The sequence below is a fragment of the Syzygium oleosum genome, unplaced genomic scaffold (assembly GCF_021117445.2).
Source record: "Syzygium oleosum isolate NSW1041296 unplaced genomic scaffold, Sole_v2.1 Sole_v2.41, whole genome shotgun sequence".
NCBI lineage: Eukaryota > Viridiplantae > Streptophyta > Magnoliopsida > Myrtales > Myrtaceae > Syzygium > Syzygium oleosum.
Window position 1 is genome coordinate 760,067 of NW_026607525.1, and position 17,703 is coordinate 777,769.

The 17,703-nt window shown below is 40.8% G+C and overlaps 4 protein-coding genes and 1 pseudogene across 6 annotated transcripts; 3 read left to right on the forward strand and 2 right to left on the reverse strand.

Annotated features, from left to right (window-relative positions):
* Positions 1–2,473, forward strand: LOC115691547 (pentatricopeptide repeat-containing protein At1g08070, chloroplastic). Its single transcript, XM_056306130.1, has one exon. The coding sequence runs from the start codon at positions 42–44 to the stop codon at positions 2,286–2,288; it is 2,247 nt and encodes a 748-aa protein (XP_056162105.1). The 5' UTR covers positions 1–41; the 3' UTR covers positions 2,289–2,473.
* A 316-nt stretch (positions 2,474–2,789) lies between these two features.
* On the reverse strand, positions 2,790–4,241 carry LOC130136040 (early nodulin-93-like). Its single transcript, XM_056306017.1, has 3 exons — positions 4,065–4,241; positions 3,090–3,165; positions 2,790–2,976 (listed from the first exon to the last, which is right to left on the reverse strand). The coding sequence occupies exons 1-3, from the start codon at positions 4,239–4,241 to the stop codon at positions 2,882–2,884; spliced, it is 348 nt and encodes a 115-aa protein (XP_056161992.1). The 3' UTR covers positions 2,790–2,881.
* Positions 4,242–5,122: 881 nt separating this feature from the next.
* On the forward strand, positions 5,123–7,753 carry LOC115691538 (pentatricopeptide repeat-containing protein At1g08070, chloroplastic-like; annotated as a pseudogene).
* A 52-nt stretch (positions 7,754–7,805) lies between these two features.
* On the reverse strand, positions 7,806–9,083 carry LOC115691548 (early nodulin-93-like). 2 transcript variants are annotated; one of them, XM_030618201.2, is made up of 5 exons: positions 8,923–9,083; positions 8,621–8,734; positions 8,434–8,495; positions 8,202–8,277; positions 7,806–8,088 (listed from the first exon to the last, which is right to left on the reverse strand). In XM_030618201.2, exons 2-5 carry the CDS (start codon positions 8,712–8,714, stop codon positions 7,994–7,996), a joined length of 327 nt encoding a protein of 108 aa, XP_030474061.2. In that variant the 5' UTR covers positions 8,715–8,734; positions 8,923–9,083; the 3' UTR covers positions 7,806–7,993. The 2 variants fall into 2 exon arrangements, with proteins under 2 accessions (XP_030474061.2, XP_030474060.2); XM_030618200.2 differs by lacking the exon at positions 8,923–9,083 and having other exon boundaries at positions 8,621–8,818.
* A 4,278-nt stretch (positions 9,084–13,361) lies between these two features.
* On the forward strand, positions 13,362–16,851 carry LOC115691539 (receptor-like serine/threonine-protein kinase SD1-8). 2 transcript variants are annotated; one of them, XM_056306116.1, is made up of 7 exons: positions 13,362–14,664; positions 15,004–15,111; positions 15,194–15,426; positions 15,579–15,786; positions 15,868–16,105; positions 16,183–16,333; positions 16,441–16,851. In XM_056306116.1, the coding sequence occupies exons 1-7, from the start codon at positions 13,443–13,445 to the stop codon at positions 16,735–16,737; spliced, it is 2,457 nt and encodes an 818-aa protein (XP_056162091.1). In that variant the 5' UTR covers positions 13,362–13,442; the 3' UTR covers positions 16,738–16,851. The 2 variants fall into 2 exon arrangements, with proteins under 2 accessions (XP_056162091.1, XP_056162090.1); XM_056306115.1 differs by lacking the exons at positions 16,183–16,333; positions 16,441–16,851 and having other exon boundaries at positions 15,197–15,426; positions 15,868–16,159.
* The last annotated feature ends 852 nt before the right edge of the window (positions 16,852–17,703 follow it).

Consider the following 17,703-nt stretch of genomic DNA (forward strand, 5'->3'; position numbering starts at 1 on the left):
TCCCCTGTCCTGCTTCATCCGCAGTCCAGACGACCGAGAAGATGCTCGCTTCACCAGTCGCTCCCTCTGTTTCGTCGTTCAACTTCCATGTCCTCCCTTCTTCCGATCCACCGTACAAGCTCCTCCAAACACACCCATCTCTGTCGCTGCTCTCCAAGTGCCGGAACCTCCAACAGCTCAGGCAAATCCACTCCCAGATCATAAAATCCGGCCTCCACAACACCCAGTTCGCCCTCAGCAAGCTCGTCGAGTTTTGCGCGGTCTCGCCCTCCGGCGATCTGTCGTATGCGGTCTCGCTGTTCGAATCCATCGAGGAGCCGAATCAGTTGATTTGGAACACTATAATAAGAGGGCATTGTCTGAGCGATACCCCGGGTTTAGCCATACATATTTATGTTCGGATGTTGTTACGTGGGGCGATGCCGAATTCTTATACTTTCCCTTTCCTGTTGAAGTCTTGCGCGAAAGCTGGGTTGGCCCATGAAGGGAAACAGATTCATTCGCATGTTGTGAAGCTGGGACTTGAGTCTGATGCCTTTGTGCACACTTCGCTTATCAACATGTATGCTCAGAGCGGTGAATTGGACAGTGCACGTCTGGTGTTCGAGAAAAGCTTGCACAGAGATGCTGTGTCTTATACGGCTTTGTTGACTGGTTATGCATCTACTGGTCAGATGGATGAAGCCAAACAGCTGTTTGAGAATATTCCTGTTAGAGATGTGGTGTCTTGGAATGCTATGATCGCAGGGTACAGTGAATGTGGCCAATTCGAGGAGGCAATGGAGACATTTAGGGGAATGCAGAAGGTAAATGTGATGCCGAATGAGAGTACTATGGTTACTGTTCTCTCAGCTTGTGCTCAGTCAGGTTCAATTGAATTGGGGAAGTGGATCCATTGTTGGATAGAAGATCATAAAATGGGATCGAATTTACGGCTTGTCAATGCGCTTATTGACATGTACTCGAAGTGTGGGGATGTAGAAACAGCTCAAGGGTTGTTTAATGGTATGTCGCTGAAGGATGTGATTTCGTGGAATGTTATGATCGGTGGTTACACTCATATGAATCGTTACAAAGAGGCATTGGTTCTGTTTAGGGAAATGTTAAAATCTAATGTGGAGCCTAATGATGTCACGTTCTTAAATGTTCTCCCATCTTGTGCTTGCTTATGTGCACTCGATCTGGGAAAATGGATTCACACTTATATAAACAAGAACTTCAACATTACCTTACCAAAAAAAAAAAACAAGAACTTCAACAGTTCAACAAGCACTGCTCTATATACCAGTCTTATTGACATGTATGCGAAATGCGGAAATGTAGTGGCAGCAGAACAAGTTTTTAATGGCATGAAGAGTAAAAGCTTGTCTTCTTGGAACGCAATGATTTCTGGATTGGCCATCCATGGGGAGGTAGAGAAGGCCCTTGGCTTTTTCTCGACAATGGTTAATGAAGGGCTCAAGCCAGATGATGTCACATTTGTTGGTGTTTTATCTGCCTGTAATCATGCAGGTTCATTAGAACTTGGGCGGAGTTATTTTAGTTCAATGATCCAAGACTATAAAATCTCCCCTAAATTGCAGCATTATGGATGCGTCGTAGATCTCTTGGGTAGAAATGGATTGTTTGATGAAGTGGAGGCCCTCATAGAATCAATGAATGTGAAACCAGATGGTGCTATTTGGGGTTCTCTGCTAGAAGCTTGCCGAGCTCAGGGACAAGTCGAGTTGGGTGAAATCTTTGCTCATCATCTTTTCGAACTGGAACCCGATAATCCTGGCGCTTACGTGCTCTTATCTAACATTTATGCAAAAGCTGGTAGGTGGGACGATGTGGCAAGAACAAGAACCAAACTGAATGATAAGGGAATGAAGAAGGTTCCTGGGTCTACATCTATAGAAGTAGATAGTGTGGTTCATGAGTTCCTCGTGGGCGACAAAACACATCCTCAGAGCAAAGACATATACATGATGTTGGATGAAATAGACAGGCTTTTGGAAATGGCTGGGTTTGTGCCAGACACAACCGAGGTGCTTTACGACATGGATGAAGAGTGGAAGGAGTGCGCATTAAGTCACCACAGTGAGAAGATAGCTATTGCATTCGGGCTGATCAGTACTAAGCCCCGGACAACCATCAGGATTGCCAAGAACCTTCGAGTCTGCAGAAACTGCCATTCGGCAACAAAGCTCATTTCGAAGATTTTCAATAGGGAGATAATTGCCAGGGACCGTAACCACTTCCACCATTTTAGAGATGGTAATTGCTCTTGTAAGGATTGTTGGTAATGAGCATGTCATGAAATAGGGATAACATTTGGTAATTGTAAACTGCACTAAATTGCTGAGTACATACTCATACTCTTCATTCTTATACAAAATGTGAACTAGATCCATCTTCAGGATGAAGCAGAAGAACCCCTCTTTATTTTTTAGGCAAAAGGACATTATAAGCGCCATAAGTTGTGTACGAAGATCACTTTGGTGCCACAACTTTTTTTCGGATCACTTTGGTATCAACTTTTTTGAAAAACGATCACTTTAGTGCCAATGCTGACATGGTCGCCGGAAATCTGACGTGGCTCTTTTTTATTAATTTCCGATGCTGACATGGCTCGCCGGAAATCTGACGTGGCTCTTTTTTTGGCCGGAATTTTGGCCGGAGTCACTAAAGTGATCTCTTTTCCTCCGACTTGGCACCAAAGTGATCCGAAAAAAAGTTATGGCACCAAAGTGATTTCCGTACACAACTTATGGCACTTATAATGTCCTTTTGCCTTATTTTTTAGGTGAAACAAGATGGAGTTCTGCTTTCTAGTTCACTCAGATACAAGTTGGGTCGAAATGGAAGCCATATTAGCTTCTTGTCTAGTTTTTTGAGTTCATGCCTCAATGTTGGAGATTTGCTTGAAGGAGTTCCGCCTAGCCGTGTCCAAGACAGTCTTGTCAGCAACTATGAAATAAGCTGCTCCAGCAACTGCCATAAGAACGAAAATATTTCTGTCAGATAATAGCAATATATGGTCTATTATATGAAGATTTATGATACAAATTCATTGATAATTATCAGTCTGATCAAAATCTAATAACCTGTTGAGATAATGAGTGCTTGAGCTGCGTGGTTGAGGTTTGCTCTTGCCCAGGGCAGCATCCTTGCACTGGCTAACTGCATATTTAACCATGTACATATTGAGAAAAAACGAAGTACGACAAAAAGACACCCTCAAATTCCAACGTCGCCAGAGTCACTTGTTTTCCTGCGGTTTCTTTTTCTGTTCTGGTCGGTTGTTTCTTTTGTTGTGCGCACAAATTGTACGGGTACTCTCCTTTCCACACCAACAGGGAAAAAGATGGGGCTAGATGCATGCCGATCCGATGCATCTAAGCTTTTGAATTATGTGAAATCTTAAGACTTATCCGATCGAAAGATTATGTGTTGAGCTTGTAGAATCGGATTATTTTAGATAAAATTAAAAGAAAAAAATAAGTGCACCTAATGTCGAGCATCAGTTTATCGAGTTATGTGGATTAGGGTAGAATGTAAGGCACACAGATACCACTAATAATTGTGCTTAAGCTTTATTATTTTTCTAATTCACAGTTTAAAAATAGACAGCCAAAATCGATCTTTAAATGTCTTGAAAAACTATCCAGAATAAGGTATGAGATCTTCATACGTCGAGCCATATAAAAATGGAACCCACCTTGGATTTCTTCCGGAGATATTATCCTGAATTGCAAACCCCACTTTGGAGGAATTCTTTTTTTAGAGGATACCTCCTTAAACAAAACAATACATGATCCACGTGAAGGTACTAGGTTCTTGAAATCTTCATTTCAAGTGTTCTCATCCAGTTATATTTTTTAAAACATCCGTACAAAATTTTGCCAACATCTTTCTCAAAAAAAGGGTCGTAAAACTCGAAATTTTACTAAAGAAATAATCTGGAAAAAGAATGAAACTGGGTTGGAACTAAGCTTGGGATCACAGCTTGTAGCAGAGTGTTTCACAATATGTGTAAGCAAACTGACATCTTTACTTCATGGGGTGAAACTGGCACTGACCTGCAAGAGAGCAATGCTCTCAGATTGCAGTTTCTCGATCCAGATGAGTGGATAGGATCGTGGAATGGAGCTGAGAAAACTGCAGCACTGAAGAAGACGACGAATGATGGGTGTTGGGTTACGTACAACATTATCCGTTCCGAGTGCTGCAAATTTCACTCTGACACAGGGATCCATAAGAGAGTTTGGCCTCTTTCCTTTGTCGTTTTCATACTACTTCTACATTCACACACACATTAAACCTCTGTTTCTTCTGTGAGAGAGAGAGAGAGAGAGAGAGAGAGAGAGAGGACAGTAGGCCACTGGTTTTGGACAGTAGCCTAATACCATGGGCAATGGGCATCGCATAGCCCTATGTGCACTGCATATTTAGAGTGATCCTCAAAATTCAATCTGTTGTGGACTGATTAATCACAGTCATTGATTGCAACGTGAGTTTTTATATAAATTGAAATTTTGTTGATATGCTTTTCTTTTTCTTCCATTGGAAACATACTGTTTTCTTTTTTTTTTTTTTGGTCAAAAACAAACATACTGTTTTCATCACTTCATTATTATATCATGCACAATTATTGCCATAGAACATCGTTATTCTCTCTTACCTAATATGTCAATAAACTTCAAAACTGCAAATTTTATTCATTAAAGAGAAATGAACAAATACTTGGAGATGCTTGCAAAGGAATCAAGACCATATCCTCATTCAAAGAACTTATGAACTCCAGGGCACTTATCTCTGAAATTGGACCGAAAAGAATTAGAGAAGCCATTGTTGAAATAAACTGGATTGAAGTAAGAGGAGCTATACAATTCAAGGTCAATGAGGTTTGGGACCTCGTACCACATCCTTGAGATCATTTTGTCATCAAAACTAAACGGGCATTCATAAACAAATTGGACAATAAAGGTAATATTGTTTGCAAAATGACCAGGTTTGCTAAAGGATATTCTTCTCAAAATGAAGGTATTAATTATGACGAAATAGATGTGAAAATTACTTTTCAAAATAGTTATCAAAGAAAAGGTTTTTGCAGAGCAGTTACCAGGATTTGAAGACCATGCAATTCCACTCCCAAATCATAAAATCCGACCTTCGCAACACCCAGTTTAGCCTCACCAAGCTCATCGAGTTTTGCACTGTCTCTGTGAGATCTTGATGGAATCACTGCCAATTGCTCTAAAATGTTAAGTTGTTAGATGAAGACGTGGTTTAATATATAAATTCTAATACTCCCCCTCACGCTTAGTTTGGTCTTATTTTTTTTTCCTACTATTAAGTGTGGGCATATTTAATTTGTGAGGCAAATAGGTCCTAAAAAATTTGAACTTAGGACTTCTAGCTCTGATACTATGTGAGATTTTGGTCGAACCACTGCCAACTGTTCTAAAAGTTTAAATTGTTAGATAAATGCGTTGTTTAATATGTAAATTCTAACAATCTCACCATCCGGCGATCTGTCCTTTGCGGTCTCGCTGTTTGAATCCATTGAGGAGCTGAATCAATTGATTTGGAACACTATAATCAGAGGGCATTGTTTGAGCCATATCGGGTTTAGCCATAGATATTTATGTTCGAATGTTGTTAATTGGGGCAATGCCGAATTCTTATACTTTTCCTTTCCTGTTGAAGTTTTGCGCGAAAGCTGGGTTGACCCATGAAGGGAAACAGAATCATTCGCATGTTTTGAAGCTAGGACTTGAGTCTGATGCCTTTGTGCACACTTCGCTTATTAATATGTATGCTGCGGCAAATTGGACAGTGCTCATCTGGTGTTCAAGAAAAGCTCATACAGAGATGCTGTGTCTTATACGGCGTTGTTGACTGGTTATACATCTAGTCGTCAGATGCATGAAGCCAAATAGCTGTTTCTCTTTTTCTTTAGTTGTTGACTCGTTATACATCCAGCATTTTTTTCCTTTTTTCTTTTCTTTCTCATATTTTTCCTTGTTTCTCAATCGGCCACGAGCAAGGGATGAGCTCGCCGGCCTTATGCGAGCTCGAGCTCATCGGTTTAGCGAGACTCGAGTTTGCTAGCCTTGGTCGAGCTCGTCCCTCGCCTGTCAATGGTCGTCAGCCATTGTTGTGGCTGACTGCTTGCCGAGGGAGAACGAAAAAAAAAAGAAATAAAAAATAATTAAAATTCGAATTTAAAAAAAAACTAAAAACAAGAATTTCTTTTTAAATATTTTATAAAAACGAACATTTCATTAATCATAGACCCGAGCCTGAGCGCCAAGGACCCACACACGGCTTTTGTGGACTAGAGCTCAAGCATCGAGGGCCTGGGCACGGCCTTTATGGGCTTGGGCTCAGGTGCGGGGGAATTGGGCACAGGCATTAGGGGTTCGGTCAGCCTCGATGGACTCGGGCCCAGCCACGAAACACTTAGTCTTGAATGTAGGGAACCAACGTTTGGGTTTTTGTGCCCAAGGGTAAAGTTCCGGGTCTAAACGCTTATACTGAGTCATATTTTGGAAAATGTTTTTCAAAATTTTAAAAAGGAAATCATTTTCCTGAATTTAAGCATAGGTTTTTCATTTACCAGGAAAACATTTTCTCTTGACTTATTTTCCTAAGCAAATCAAACTCTGGAAAATCAGAAAATGTTTTCCCGGGAAATGTTTTCCGTGAAACAAACGGGGTCTTATATAAACAAGAACTTCAACAGTTCAGGAAGCACCGCTCTATTTACCAGTCTTATTGACATGAATGCGAAATGCGGAAATGTAGAGGCGGCAGAACAAGTTTTTAATGGCATGAAGAGTAAAAGCTTGTCCTCTTGGAACGGAATGATTTCTGGATTGGCTGTCCAAGGGGAAGTAGAGAAGGCCCTTGGCCTTTTCTCGAGAATGGTTAATGATGGACTCGAGCCAGATTATATCACATTTGTCGGTGTTTTATCTGCCTGTAATCATGCAGATTCATTAGAACTTGGACGCAGTTATTTTACTTCAATGATCCAACACTACAAAATCTACCCTAAATTGCAGCATTATGGATGTGTTGTGGATCTCTTCGGTAAATTGACTTTTGATGAAGTGGAGGCCCTCACAGAGACGATGAACGTGAAACCAGATGGTGCAATTCGGGGTTCTCTGCTTAGAGCTTGCCGAGCTCAGGGACAAGTCGAGTTAAGCGAATTTTTCTCTCAGCATCTTTTCGAACTGGAACCTGAAAATCCTGGCGCTTATGTGTTCTTATCAAACATTTATGCAAAAGCCGGTAGATGGGACGATGTGGCGAGAATAAGAACCAGACTGAATGATAAGGGAATGAAATAGGTTCCAGGGTCTACATCTGTAGAAGTAGATAGTGTGGTTCATGAGTTCCTCGGGGGCAACAAAACACATCCTAAGAGCAAAGACATATACATGGTGTTGGATGAAATAGACAGGCTTTTGGATTTGGCTGGGTTTGTGCCAGACTCAACCGCGGTGCTTTACGACATGGATGAAGAGTGGAAGGAGTGCGCATTAAGTTACCACAGCGAGAAGTTTGCAATTGCGTTCGGACTGCTCAGTAAGCCCGGGACAACCATCAGGATCGCCAAGAACCTTCGAGTCTGCAGAAACTGCCAATCGGCAACAAAGCTCATTTCGAAGATTTTCAATAGGGACTTAATCGTGAGGACCGTAACCGCTTCCATTGTTTTAAAGATGGCAATTGCTCATGTAAGGATTGCTGGTAATAAACACGTCATCAAAAGGGATGACATTTGGTATACTGTAAATTGCTCTGTATTACTGAGTACATACTCATACTCTTCATTCTTATATAAAATTTGAAGTAGATTTATCTTCAGTGTGAAGCAGAAGAACGCATCCTTAATTTTTATGTGACACAAGATGGTGCTCTGCTTTCTAGTTCACTCAGATACAAGTTGGGTCGAAACGGAAGCCATATTAGCTTCTTGTCTAGTTTTTTGAGTTCATGCCTCAATGTTGGAGACTTGCTTGAAGGAGTTCCGCCTAGCCGTGGCCAAGACAGTCTTGTCAGCAACTATGAAATAAGCTGCTCCAGCAACTGCCGTAAGAATGAAAATATTCCCGTCAGATAATAGCAATTTATGGTCTATTACATGAAGATTTATGATACAAAGTCATTGATCATTATCAGTCTGATCAAAGTCTGATGACCTGTTGAGATTAAGAGTGCTTGAGCTGAGTGGTTGAGGTTTGCTCTTGCCCAGGGCAGCATCCTTGCACTAGCCAGCTGCACGGTTAAGCATGAACATATTGAGAAAAAAGAAGTGCAATAAAAATACAGCCCTTGAATTGAACAAAAGTTTCAGCATAAGAAATTGAGCAAAATTTATCCAATATCTGAAGAAGAAAGAATCCCCACAAAATGGACGAAGCAAAGACTCACGGTTGGGATGGCCGTTGCTATCCCCACTAGAACAGCCGCCTTGGCTCCAGCTTTTACACCCTCTGTTTGATGCACACCAGAAATTTAAACTTAAGCCATTTCACAGAAAACACGAAAGAAAACAGTATATTTGTGAAAACAAGGCAAACTTAATTCACGGAACACCAATGTACGGAATGTTGCTTACCGCGAGAGCACCGTTTCGCCATGGCCAGCCTCTGGTCGAGTGAAGCCAAGCTGGTTTTCTCGAGGGGAGATCCGGTGACATTATTGTTGGCCATTGCTGTATTGGGATGAGATCCTAGTGAAAAACAGTAAGAGAGGGAGTCAATTTGCAAAGCGGACTCGTTGAAAGGCTTTAGGAAGCTTTGCCTGATGAGGGATTGAGATTATTGCAGTGATATATATAGGGGTCAAATAGCAGGAGGACGAGAGAGAGAGAGAGAGAGAGAGAGAGAGAGAGAGAGAGAGAGAGAGAGAGAGAGATACCTCAGGTGGTGTTGATGGTATTCAAATTCCAACGTCGCCATAGGCACTTGTTTTCCTGCGGTTTCTTTTTCTGCTCTGGTCTGTTGTTTTTGGTTGTGCGCACATATTGTACGGGTACTCTCCTTTCCTCACCAACAGGGAAAAAGATGGGCTAGATCCATGCGGATCCAATGCATCTAAATCTTTGAATTATGTGGATTTTGAGGTCTATCCGATCGAAAGATTATGCGTTGAGCTAGTAGAATCGGATTATTTTAGATAAAATTAAAAGAAAAGGTAAGTGCACCTAACGTTGAGCATCAAATTATTGAATCATGTGGATTAGGGTAGAATGTAAGGCACACAGATACCACTAATAATTGTTCTTAATCTTCATTATTTTTATTCAGTGTTTGAAAAAAGAACCAAAATTGATCTTTAAATGTCTTGAAAAATTATCCAGGAAAAGATAGGAGATCTTCATACGTCGAGCCATATGAAAATGGAACCCACCTTGGATTTCTTCCTGAAATACTATCCTGAATGGCAAACCCCACGTGAAGGTACTAGGTTTTGGTGGATTTTTTTGTTTTTTTAGAGGATACCTCCTTAAACAAAACAATACATGACCCTCGTGAAGGTGCTAGGTTTTTGAACTCTTTGTCTTAAGTGTTTTCATCAGGTGATTATTTATTCAAACATCCGTACAAAATTTCTCATACAACATCAGAGCATTGAACCGACATTTCTCGAAAAAAAAAGTCGGTAAAACTCGAAATTTTACGAAAGAAATAATCTGGAAAAGAATGAAACTGGGTTGGAACTAAGCTTGGGATCACAGCTAGTGGCATAGTGTTTCCCAGGTATTGAGCTTCATTATGTGTAAGCAAACTGACATCATTATTTCATGGGGGTGAAACTGGCGCTGACCTGCAAGAGAGCATTGCTCAACTGTGATGGTAGATTGCAGTTTCTTGATCCAGCTGAGTGGATAGGATCGTGGAATGGAGCTGAAAAAACTGCAGCACTGAAGAAGACGGACGAATGACGGGTGTTGGGTTGCGTACAATATTATCCGTTCGAGTGCCGCAAGTTTCACTCTGACACAGTGATCCATAAGAGAGTTCGGCCTTTTTCCTATGTTGTTTTCATTCGACTTCTATGTTCACACACACATTAAACCTCTGTTTCTTCTGTGGAGAGAGAGAGAGAGAGATGGGGGAGGGAGGGGCCAGTAGGCCACTGGTTTTGGACACTACTGTCCTAAAACCAGGGGCAATGGGCATCGCATAGCCCTATGTGCACTGCATATTTAGAGCGGTCCTCAAAATTCAATCTGTCGTGGACAGATTGATCACAATCATTGATTGCTACATGAAATTTTACACAATAAAATTTTGTTGATGTTCTTTTTCTTATTCAGTTGAAAACATACTGTTTTCATTACTTCAAGTGAGTCAATGAGTACGCAACCAATTAGTCTTAGAACAATAAAGGTCCCACAAAAATCGTGTGGGGATCAAAAATCCAATTACGAGGAACAGTTTTTCACCCGTTGGCTTTTACGACTCAATCTACTACCTATCCGGTCTCTCTGAAACAGTGTATGATTTTGGCTATTCTTGAAATCAGCCAACTGAAGTTTGCATTCGGCAATAAGGTTTTGCGCAATGCGAGCCAGCAGATCACGACTAGTCGGTGCACTCATCAAACACCAATTGCCATACTCTAAGCACAGATTGACATCAGTTCGCAATCAGATTCCACCACCCATCTCGGAGATTCAGACGTTGGTGCCCAAAAACAAAGTGATTTCTTGATTTCCACACATGTTCCGGAGAATTTCCAGCTAGAAGATCCAGCGAAGGCGAGTTCGACTTCGAATTTCCTCGTCGAGAAAACCACTATTGCCATTCGATTAAGTACCTGATTCGAAATTTGTCAAGTTTAATTCAAGATGTAGCCATACTTCTTCTGTCCAGCGGCAAAGAAGAAAGATATGCCCGATGCATTCTGGGCGCTGTCTCAACAATCAACATAGAGGACAAACTGGCTCAGGTACTATTCTCCTCTTAAAACAAATTCTCAGACGTTGATATTCTATTGAAATAGCATATGTTCCCTTGTATGTTGATATGGCCCAAGTCCAGCATAGGCCCAAAAGGAGGCCCAAGGAATCGCAACCCTGCAATGACGCCCACCTGGAGCCCACATTGGAATCTCCTCCCCCAAAGCCCGACCCAAGGATTTGTCCGAACCGAGAGATTAATTGACCCGACTCAAGCCCAAGCGACTCAGCCCCGCTATGGCGACCCGGCACTGAGGGCGTCAGAACCGATATGGTAAACTGAACCGAATCGAACTAATCCGAAATTTTATGCATTTTCGATTTGGTTCGAATAATGAAAAAATAACCATTTTTTTCGGTTTGGATAGTTTGGGTTCGATTCAATAATCGAACCGAACTGAAACTATTCATGTGGCTTTTATTTTACTGAAAGTTCAAAGAAAATGACTTATATACAGCAGGCCCGACAAGAAAAGGAATATCGAAAATCCGAACAAAACCGAGGTCGCAATTTGGTTTGGTTTGGTTCAGCCTCTCACCTCGACAGTTTGGACCCGAACGGAACCGAGCCTTTGACACTCCTACCCGTCTCAACTTAATTAATTTAGCTGGTATGAACACACATAAAAGCTGGCCCATACAAGCTAATCAAGTTGTTTTCTTCGATGCTTGTAATGACGGTCAACTAACGGCACTACCCCAAAGTCAAGTCAATTATCATGACTTTTGTCTTGTGAAACCAAATCAACATCAATCCATGTTTCAAATGTAAACTCACGCATTAAATTGCATTTCCACCTGAACATGGTTTTACAGGCAATTTTCTTCTCTTTTTGGCAGAAACAGTTTGAACAACAGATTACCTTGAACCAAAAAAGAAAAAAGAAAAAGAGAGAGGTATTGTCCAATCGAATGCTACCTCTCTTCGATAGTGGAACGGGTTAGATCGATAATCACGCGTTCTTGCCGCTCTTGAAAGCTATAATAACCTATGTTCAAACGAAATGGCGGCGGTCTCAGCAAAGGCAGATCGGTGCTCTCGTTACCGAGCATCCGAACAACATCGGACGTGCTTGGTCCGTCTTCAGGATGCTCTAGGATGCAACGACAATGCAATATGGAGGCACCGGTTTGGCCGATGCGGGGTCCATTAGCTCGACGCCTCGACCGGATTTCCACAATTCCCAAGCCTAGAGGAAACTTTTTTCTTAATCAAGTTCTAACTAGATAGTGATGGGATAATCAGTAATCAACAAAAGTAATATTCATTGTTTATGAAAAACAAAACTTTTCTGTTTATGAAAAACAAAACTTTCCCGCTTCCAAGATAATATTCATTGCGTTGATTTTTGTTTTTGAAATAACCGATATTATGCATGGTCATCCAAACGGTATATTCACGTTGAAAAATGGTATTTCGGGTTAAAGAAACAAAAAGAAGAAGAAGAAAGTTTGTATTTAAAACGTACCTAAATTTTGTAGCCAATTTAATACTGTTTGAAATTCTAAGACGAGATCATCAAGAAGTCATGGCAGAAAGGGGCATTGTTATTAAACTAATGGTTAATATCATAGAAAACCCCAAACTAGTACACTCGTGATAAATTTATCCAAAATTAATTTTTTGACCACCAAATATTTTAAATTGTTACACATGCGACAAATTTACCCCATACTGATTTTTTGATCACCAAATATCCCAAAACTGATACACATGTGACAAATTTATCTCATACTGATTTTTTTATCACCAAATATCCAAAACTGGTACACTTGTGACAAATTTACCTCATTAGATTGGATTGATACCATGAAAAATTACAAACTAATAAACCTATAACAAACAGAGAGATAAAACCCTAAACTAGTACACTTATCAACAGCCACGTATCATTAAACTCAGCAATTTGACGGTAAAATTTGACGGAAACTGACGGAGGGTAAATTTGTCGCAGGTGTACCAGTTTGGGATTTAGTTTTGGGTAAAAGTTTGTCACATGTGTACCGATTTGAAATTTTTCGTGGTATTAACCTTTAAACTAATATTAATTTCTTCATATGAATCCGGACTGAATCTAGTAAAGCTTTTCGAACTTGTTTTGAACATAATGAACGTGGGCGCACAGGATTCCGAGATTCAACTTCATATGTCGATTCGTATATGCAGACAGCATCGGTCACATAACAGTTGGAAGACAATAAGAGAGAGATATCTGTCAGTTCAGTTGACCTATGATCCATCCATGTACGGAAAAATAAGATGGCGGTCGCCTCCATCTACAGGGGAAACTGCTTACCTTTGAGTTTGGGCTTGATTGTGATCCTTTTTGTGTTGACCATCAATTTGTCTAATCGAAAATGCTAATCTGTAGAACCATTCTTTTCCCTACTGATAAATTATACATTCCAGTTTTCCAAACTCACGCATCACCCAACTTTTCAGAGAACGTCTGACCAAAAAACTTTCCAGAAAATGAGATTCTTCTCTTCGATGGCCGCAACAACTTTGCGTTCCCTCTCAAAGAAGTTAAGCAAGTCCTATGTTTTTCTCATGATCTTCTTTAGCTGTTTGTTGCGGCTATCCGAGGCAACCAACATTCTCGTGCCTGGTCAGGACTTGACGGACAACAAGACGTTGGTCTCATCCAATGAAGTGTTTGAGCTAGGATTCTTCCGGACTGGTCGGTCTTCCTCAAGCAACTACTACTTGGGCATTTGGTTCAAGGATGATCCTCACAAGAAACCGGTCTGGGTTGCGAATCGAGGATACCCGCTTATTGATTCTTCTGGTGTTCTCTCCATCAGGAATGACGGGAACTTGGTGATTTCTGATAAAAGGCTGATTCAGCATATAGTCAATGAAGTATCTACTAGTAATAGCACAAGCGCCATATTGCTTGATTCTGGCAATTTTATTCTGATGGAAGGCGATAGCACAGTTTGGGAAGGCTTTTACTATCCATCTGACACATTCCTACCCGGGATGAAACTTGGGTTTTTGGATACAGGCACTGGTAAAATGAGGAACCAGTTCCTTGTTTCGTGGCAGAGTCCATCTGTTCTCTCCATCGGTTCCTTCGTTCTTGCTCTACTAGAAAAGGATAAGACCCAACTTGGAGTGTGGCACCGCGACGAGGTTTTTCGACTGATCGGGTACTATGATGGTCAGAGATTCAGGTTCTTGTTCAACAGCTCACTCAATGACTACAATTTCACTTTTGTGTCTAGCATTACTGAGACTTACTTAACTTTTGCTACTAAGGGAAATGATACTTTTTCCTGGTTCGTTATATCCCCAACAGGGGAAATTCAGGCTTTCTCAAAGATTGGGAAGGAAATATCGGTAGTGTATAGTACGATATGCACAAATACTTCGTCTAACAATGCGGCCAACTGTTATATCGAGAAGCTGCCCTTATGTGCAGATGGTAATAACTTCTCAAGGATAGAAGGGCCGATGCCAAATCCTAGTGCTTTCAATGAATCCGATGGTCTGGGCATTAGTGACTGCGAAATAATGTGCCGGAGTAATTGCTCCTGCACTGCTTTCAATTCGTATCATGATGACGGCACTGGATGTCAGTTTTACTATGAAAATATAGAGTTCACTGCAGGTGAAACCGGCCAACGGAACACCACCATGTTTGTTCGTGGGAATTTCACTGAAACAGCTTACCGACTTCCAAGGAATTCCGGTAGGTTCGGCAACTTGTTGCATAATATTAATCTGCATGGATCTTCAGATTTTATCCTAAACATCAAGTAACCATGTGAACTTCTAAAACAAGAAATACAAGATCATTATTTGCAATTTCATTGGATAGCTCGGCCTAAATAAGTAAATGACTCATAAAATGGTGATGCTTACATCCCGTACTTTTGGCCTCCATTAGTCACATATATCTATCGAAATCCACGACTAGATTGATCTGCCAATTATAATGAAATGAAACCTTAGAAAAAAGGTTTGATTCGATTATGGTATGTCATATGGGTTTTGCCTTGAATGTGTGATGATTCAGTTTCATCTTCAGGTCCTTGGAAAAAGAGGCTTCTCTGGCTGATAACAATTATTTCCCTAGTTGTACTCGCCATTTCAGCTTCTGTTGTTATCTTAAGATGGAAAAGTCACACTTGCATAGGTACTGAATCTACTCATAAGCAAAAATATTGGTTCTTTTCTTTATTTGACTCATTTCTCATTGAATTGCTTGATTCTTGAAGCAGCATGGAATGAGAGAGGAACAAACACGAAAAGGAGCTTGGAGTTGTTCCTGATCCTACTGGGGTCTGATGTCTGGGTGGAAAATCGAGACGGCCGCACTAGTAAACTCAAATCTCTCAGAAAGAGAGATCATGAGCTACCGATTCTCAGCTTTTCTTGTGTGTCAGTGGCCACGAATAATTTTTCTCCAGCAAATGAACTAGGCAAGGGTGGTTTTGGGCCTGTTTATAAGGTTATTTGTAAATCAGTAATTCAATATGAAAACTTTTTCTTCTCATTGTTTTGATCCTTTTTAATCTCAAGTAGAAACATGAAATTTCCCAATCCATGTGCAGCTCCTGAGATGCAATATCTTAGAGTAAATGGCCCTAGTTTTTATTGCAGGGTTTGTTATTGGGGCATGAAATTGCTGTGAAGCGACTTTCTAGGAAGTCCGGGCAAGGGATAGAGGAGTTCAAGAATGAGGTTCAGTTAGTCTCGAAGCTCCAGCACAGGAATCTTGTCAGGTTGCTGGATTGTTGCATCGAGAGAGAAGAAAAAATCTTAATCTATGAGTACATGGCTAACAAAAGCTTGGATTCCTTTCTTTTCAGTACGTGTTATAACTTTTCTGATTAATTGATGCTATCAATCATGTGTCCTTTGTGATTTAGACTGAATAATACTGGTACAGATCCTCACAAGAAGCCGCTTCTGGAATGGAAGAGACGTGTGTTAATCATCGAAGGAATAGCTCAAGGACTTCTTTATCTGCACCAGTATTCTAGATTAAGGATCATCCATCGCGATCTGAAGACTAGCAACATTTTGTTGGATAAAGACATGCACCCTAAAATATCTGACTTTGGGATGGCGAGAATTTTCGGAGAGAATCAAGTGCGGGAGAAGACCACTAGGGTTGTCGGGAAATAGCAAGTCTCTTAAGACACAAATAAACAGGTGTTCCTCATGTAATGTTCTGAATGGCTAATTAAATGTTTTGATGCAGCGGTTATATGTCTCCAGAGTCTGCTGTGCATGGCCTTTTCCCTACGAAGTCTGATGTATTCAGCTTTGGAGTGATTATGCTGGAGATCATTAGTGGTAGAAAGAACACAACCTTCACTCATTTGGATCGCTCTCTAAACCTGCTAGGATATGTAAGTTGCAGTGTTTAGCCTGGCATTATGAAGTACATACACAAAATAGCCTAAATCTCTTTTTTACACAATCCATGAGCTGACTACGAAATGTTGTATGTATTTAGGCTTGGGAATTGTGGAAATCTGGGCACGGAGTTGAGGTAATGGACCTTGTATCAGCTGATCCGTCTTCCATAAGAGAATTTTCTCTGTTTCTACACATTTCGCTGTTGTGCGTACAAGAGTGTCCAGAAGATAGACCAAACATGTCAGATGTTGTTTCCATGCTAAGTAACGAGAGTTCCAATCTGCCTTCACCGAAACAGGCAGCATTTTCTTCACATGTAGGGTATCATGGTTCACAAGAGCACCATGGTTGCTTGTCAATCGAGATAACCTATTCCACGGTGGAAGCAAGGTAGCAGTCGAATTCAAAGATAAATTCTTGTTGTACAGAAAATTCATTGTCATGTAATTGTTTATAGAGCACCATCATTCAGCTAATTGTTCCAATATTTTTTCTGTTCCAATTTTCATCAGTGTGGTGAATCAGTAGATAGAACAAACTCCCGATTCATTTTATGCTGTGAATCGAAACGTGGGTTCTTTGAAGCATTGTTCATCTGACAGAGACCTCTCTTATGAAGACAACATGGATGTTGAAACTGACTTGGTTTCTAAGGCACAAAAGTCATGCTAATGCGAGCACACCTTTCTTCTTCAGCGTCACCTTCATGGTTTGCTGAACTTGGTGGCAAGACTTTGGCAACCATCTTAAATCTCAAACAACTGAACCAGGCAATGTGAAAAGCATTGTCATGACTCTTGACTCAAACTTACTGGATTTGACACACGAGGAAATAGTGAATATCATGAGAACAGTGCTCTCTCCTTCCGCCAGAACGAAATGAAGACTAGACAATCATGTTGTGTGCTCTCTTTAGAAAGCAATATTAGACAAGCACTCCTCTACAAGCTTATTGGGGGTTCGGAGGAGGCTGTCTGCAGGATACCTGGCCGATGCAAAATTTAAAGTTTGCTGAGAAGTGCAAGTTAATTTTTCGTAACTCAAAGTATGCATAATTCCCCGAAAAAGAATGTATGTATATTCACCGTAAAAGAAACTTGGTTTTTTTGCTGACCAATTTTGCTTACTTTCCGGCTGAAACCAAGCGTGCGACACTCTTCTTGACCACGCTTCGGTCCACAAAAGTGAAGATGAGATTATACCAATTGGAATTGTGATGAATTTTTGTTTCTTTGAAGACGATGGCTTTGATTGAGCTGATCTTAAATTCTTTCTTGCCATTCATGTTGACCATTGTTTTTCCACTTGGGCAATGGGAATGCGATTATAATTTGACTCTTCCGCTTCGTTCTCTCTCTCT

What these genes read in the sequence shown, in the direction of transcription:
- LOC115691547 (XM_056306130.1), top strand. Translation starts at nt 42, where the DNA reads ATGCTCGCTTCACCAGTCGCTCCCTCTGTTTCGTCGTTCAACTTCCAT.
- LOC130136040 (XM_056306017.1), bottom strand. Translation starts at nt 4,241, where the DNA reads ATGGATCCCTGTGTCAGAGTGAAATTTGCAGCACTCGGAACGGATAAT. An exon ending in AGAGCATTGCTCTCTTGCAG is followed by an intron (nt 3,166 to 4,064) that starts GTCAGTGCCAGT and finishes TTAAATATGCAG; the next exon opens with TTAGCCAGTGCAAGGATGCT. An exon ending in AGCACTCATTATCTCAACAG is followed by an intron (nt 2,977 to 3,089) that starts GTTATTAGATTT and finishes TTCTTATGGCAG; the next exon opens with TTGCTGGAGCAGCTTATTTC.
- LOC115691548 (XM_030618201.2), bottom strand. Translation starts at nt 8,714, where the DNA reads ATGGCCAACAATAATGTCACCGGATCTCCCCTCGAGAAAACCAGCTTG. An exon ending in GGCGAAACGGTGCTCTCGCG is followed by an intron (nt 8,496 to 8,620) that starts GTAAGCAACATT and finishes TGCATCAAACAG; the next exon opens with AGGGTGTAAAAGCTGGAGCC. An exon ending in TAGCAACGGCCATCCCAACC is followed by an intron (nt 8,278 to 8,433) that starts GTGAGTCTTTGC and finishes TTAACCGTGCAG; the next exon opens with CTGGCTAGTGCAAGGATGCT.
- LOC115691539 (XM_056306116.1), top strand. Translation starts at nt 13,443, where the DNA reads ATGAGATTCTTCTCTTCGATGGCCGCAACAACTTTGCGTTCCCTCTCA. An exon ending in CTTGGATTCCTTTCTTTTCA is followed by an intron (nt 15,787 to 15,867) that starts GTACGTGTTATA and finishes ATACTGGTACAG; the next exon opens with ATCCTCACAAGAAGCCGCTT. An exon ending in CTCTAAACCTGCTAGGATAT is followed by an intron (nt 16,334 to 16,440) that starts GTAAGTTGCAGT and finishes GTATGTATTTAG; the next exon opens with GCTTGGGAATTGTGGAAATC.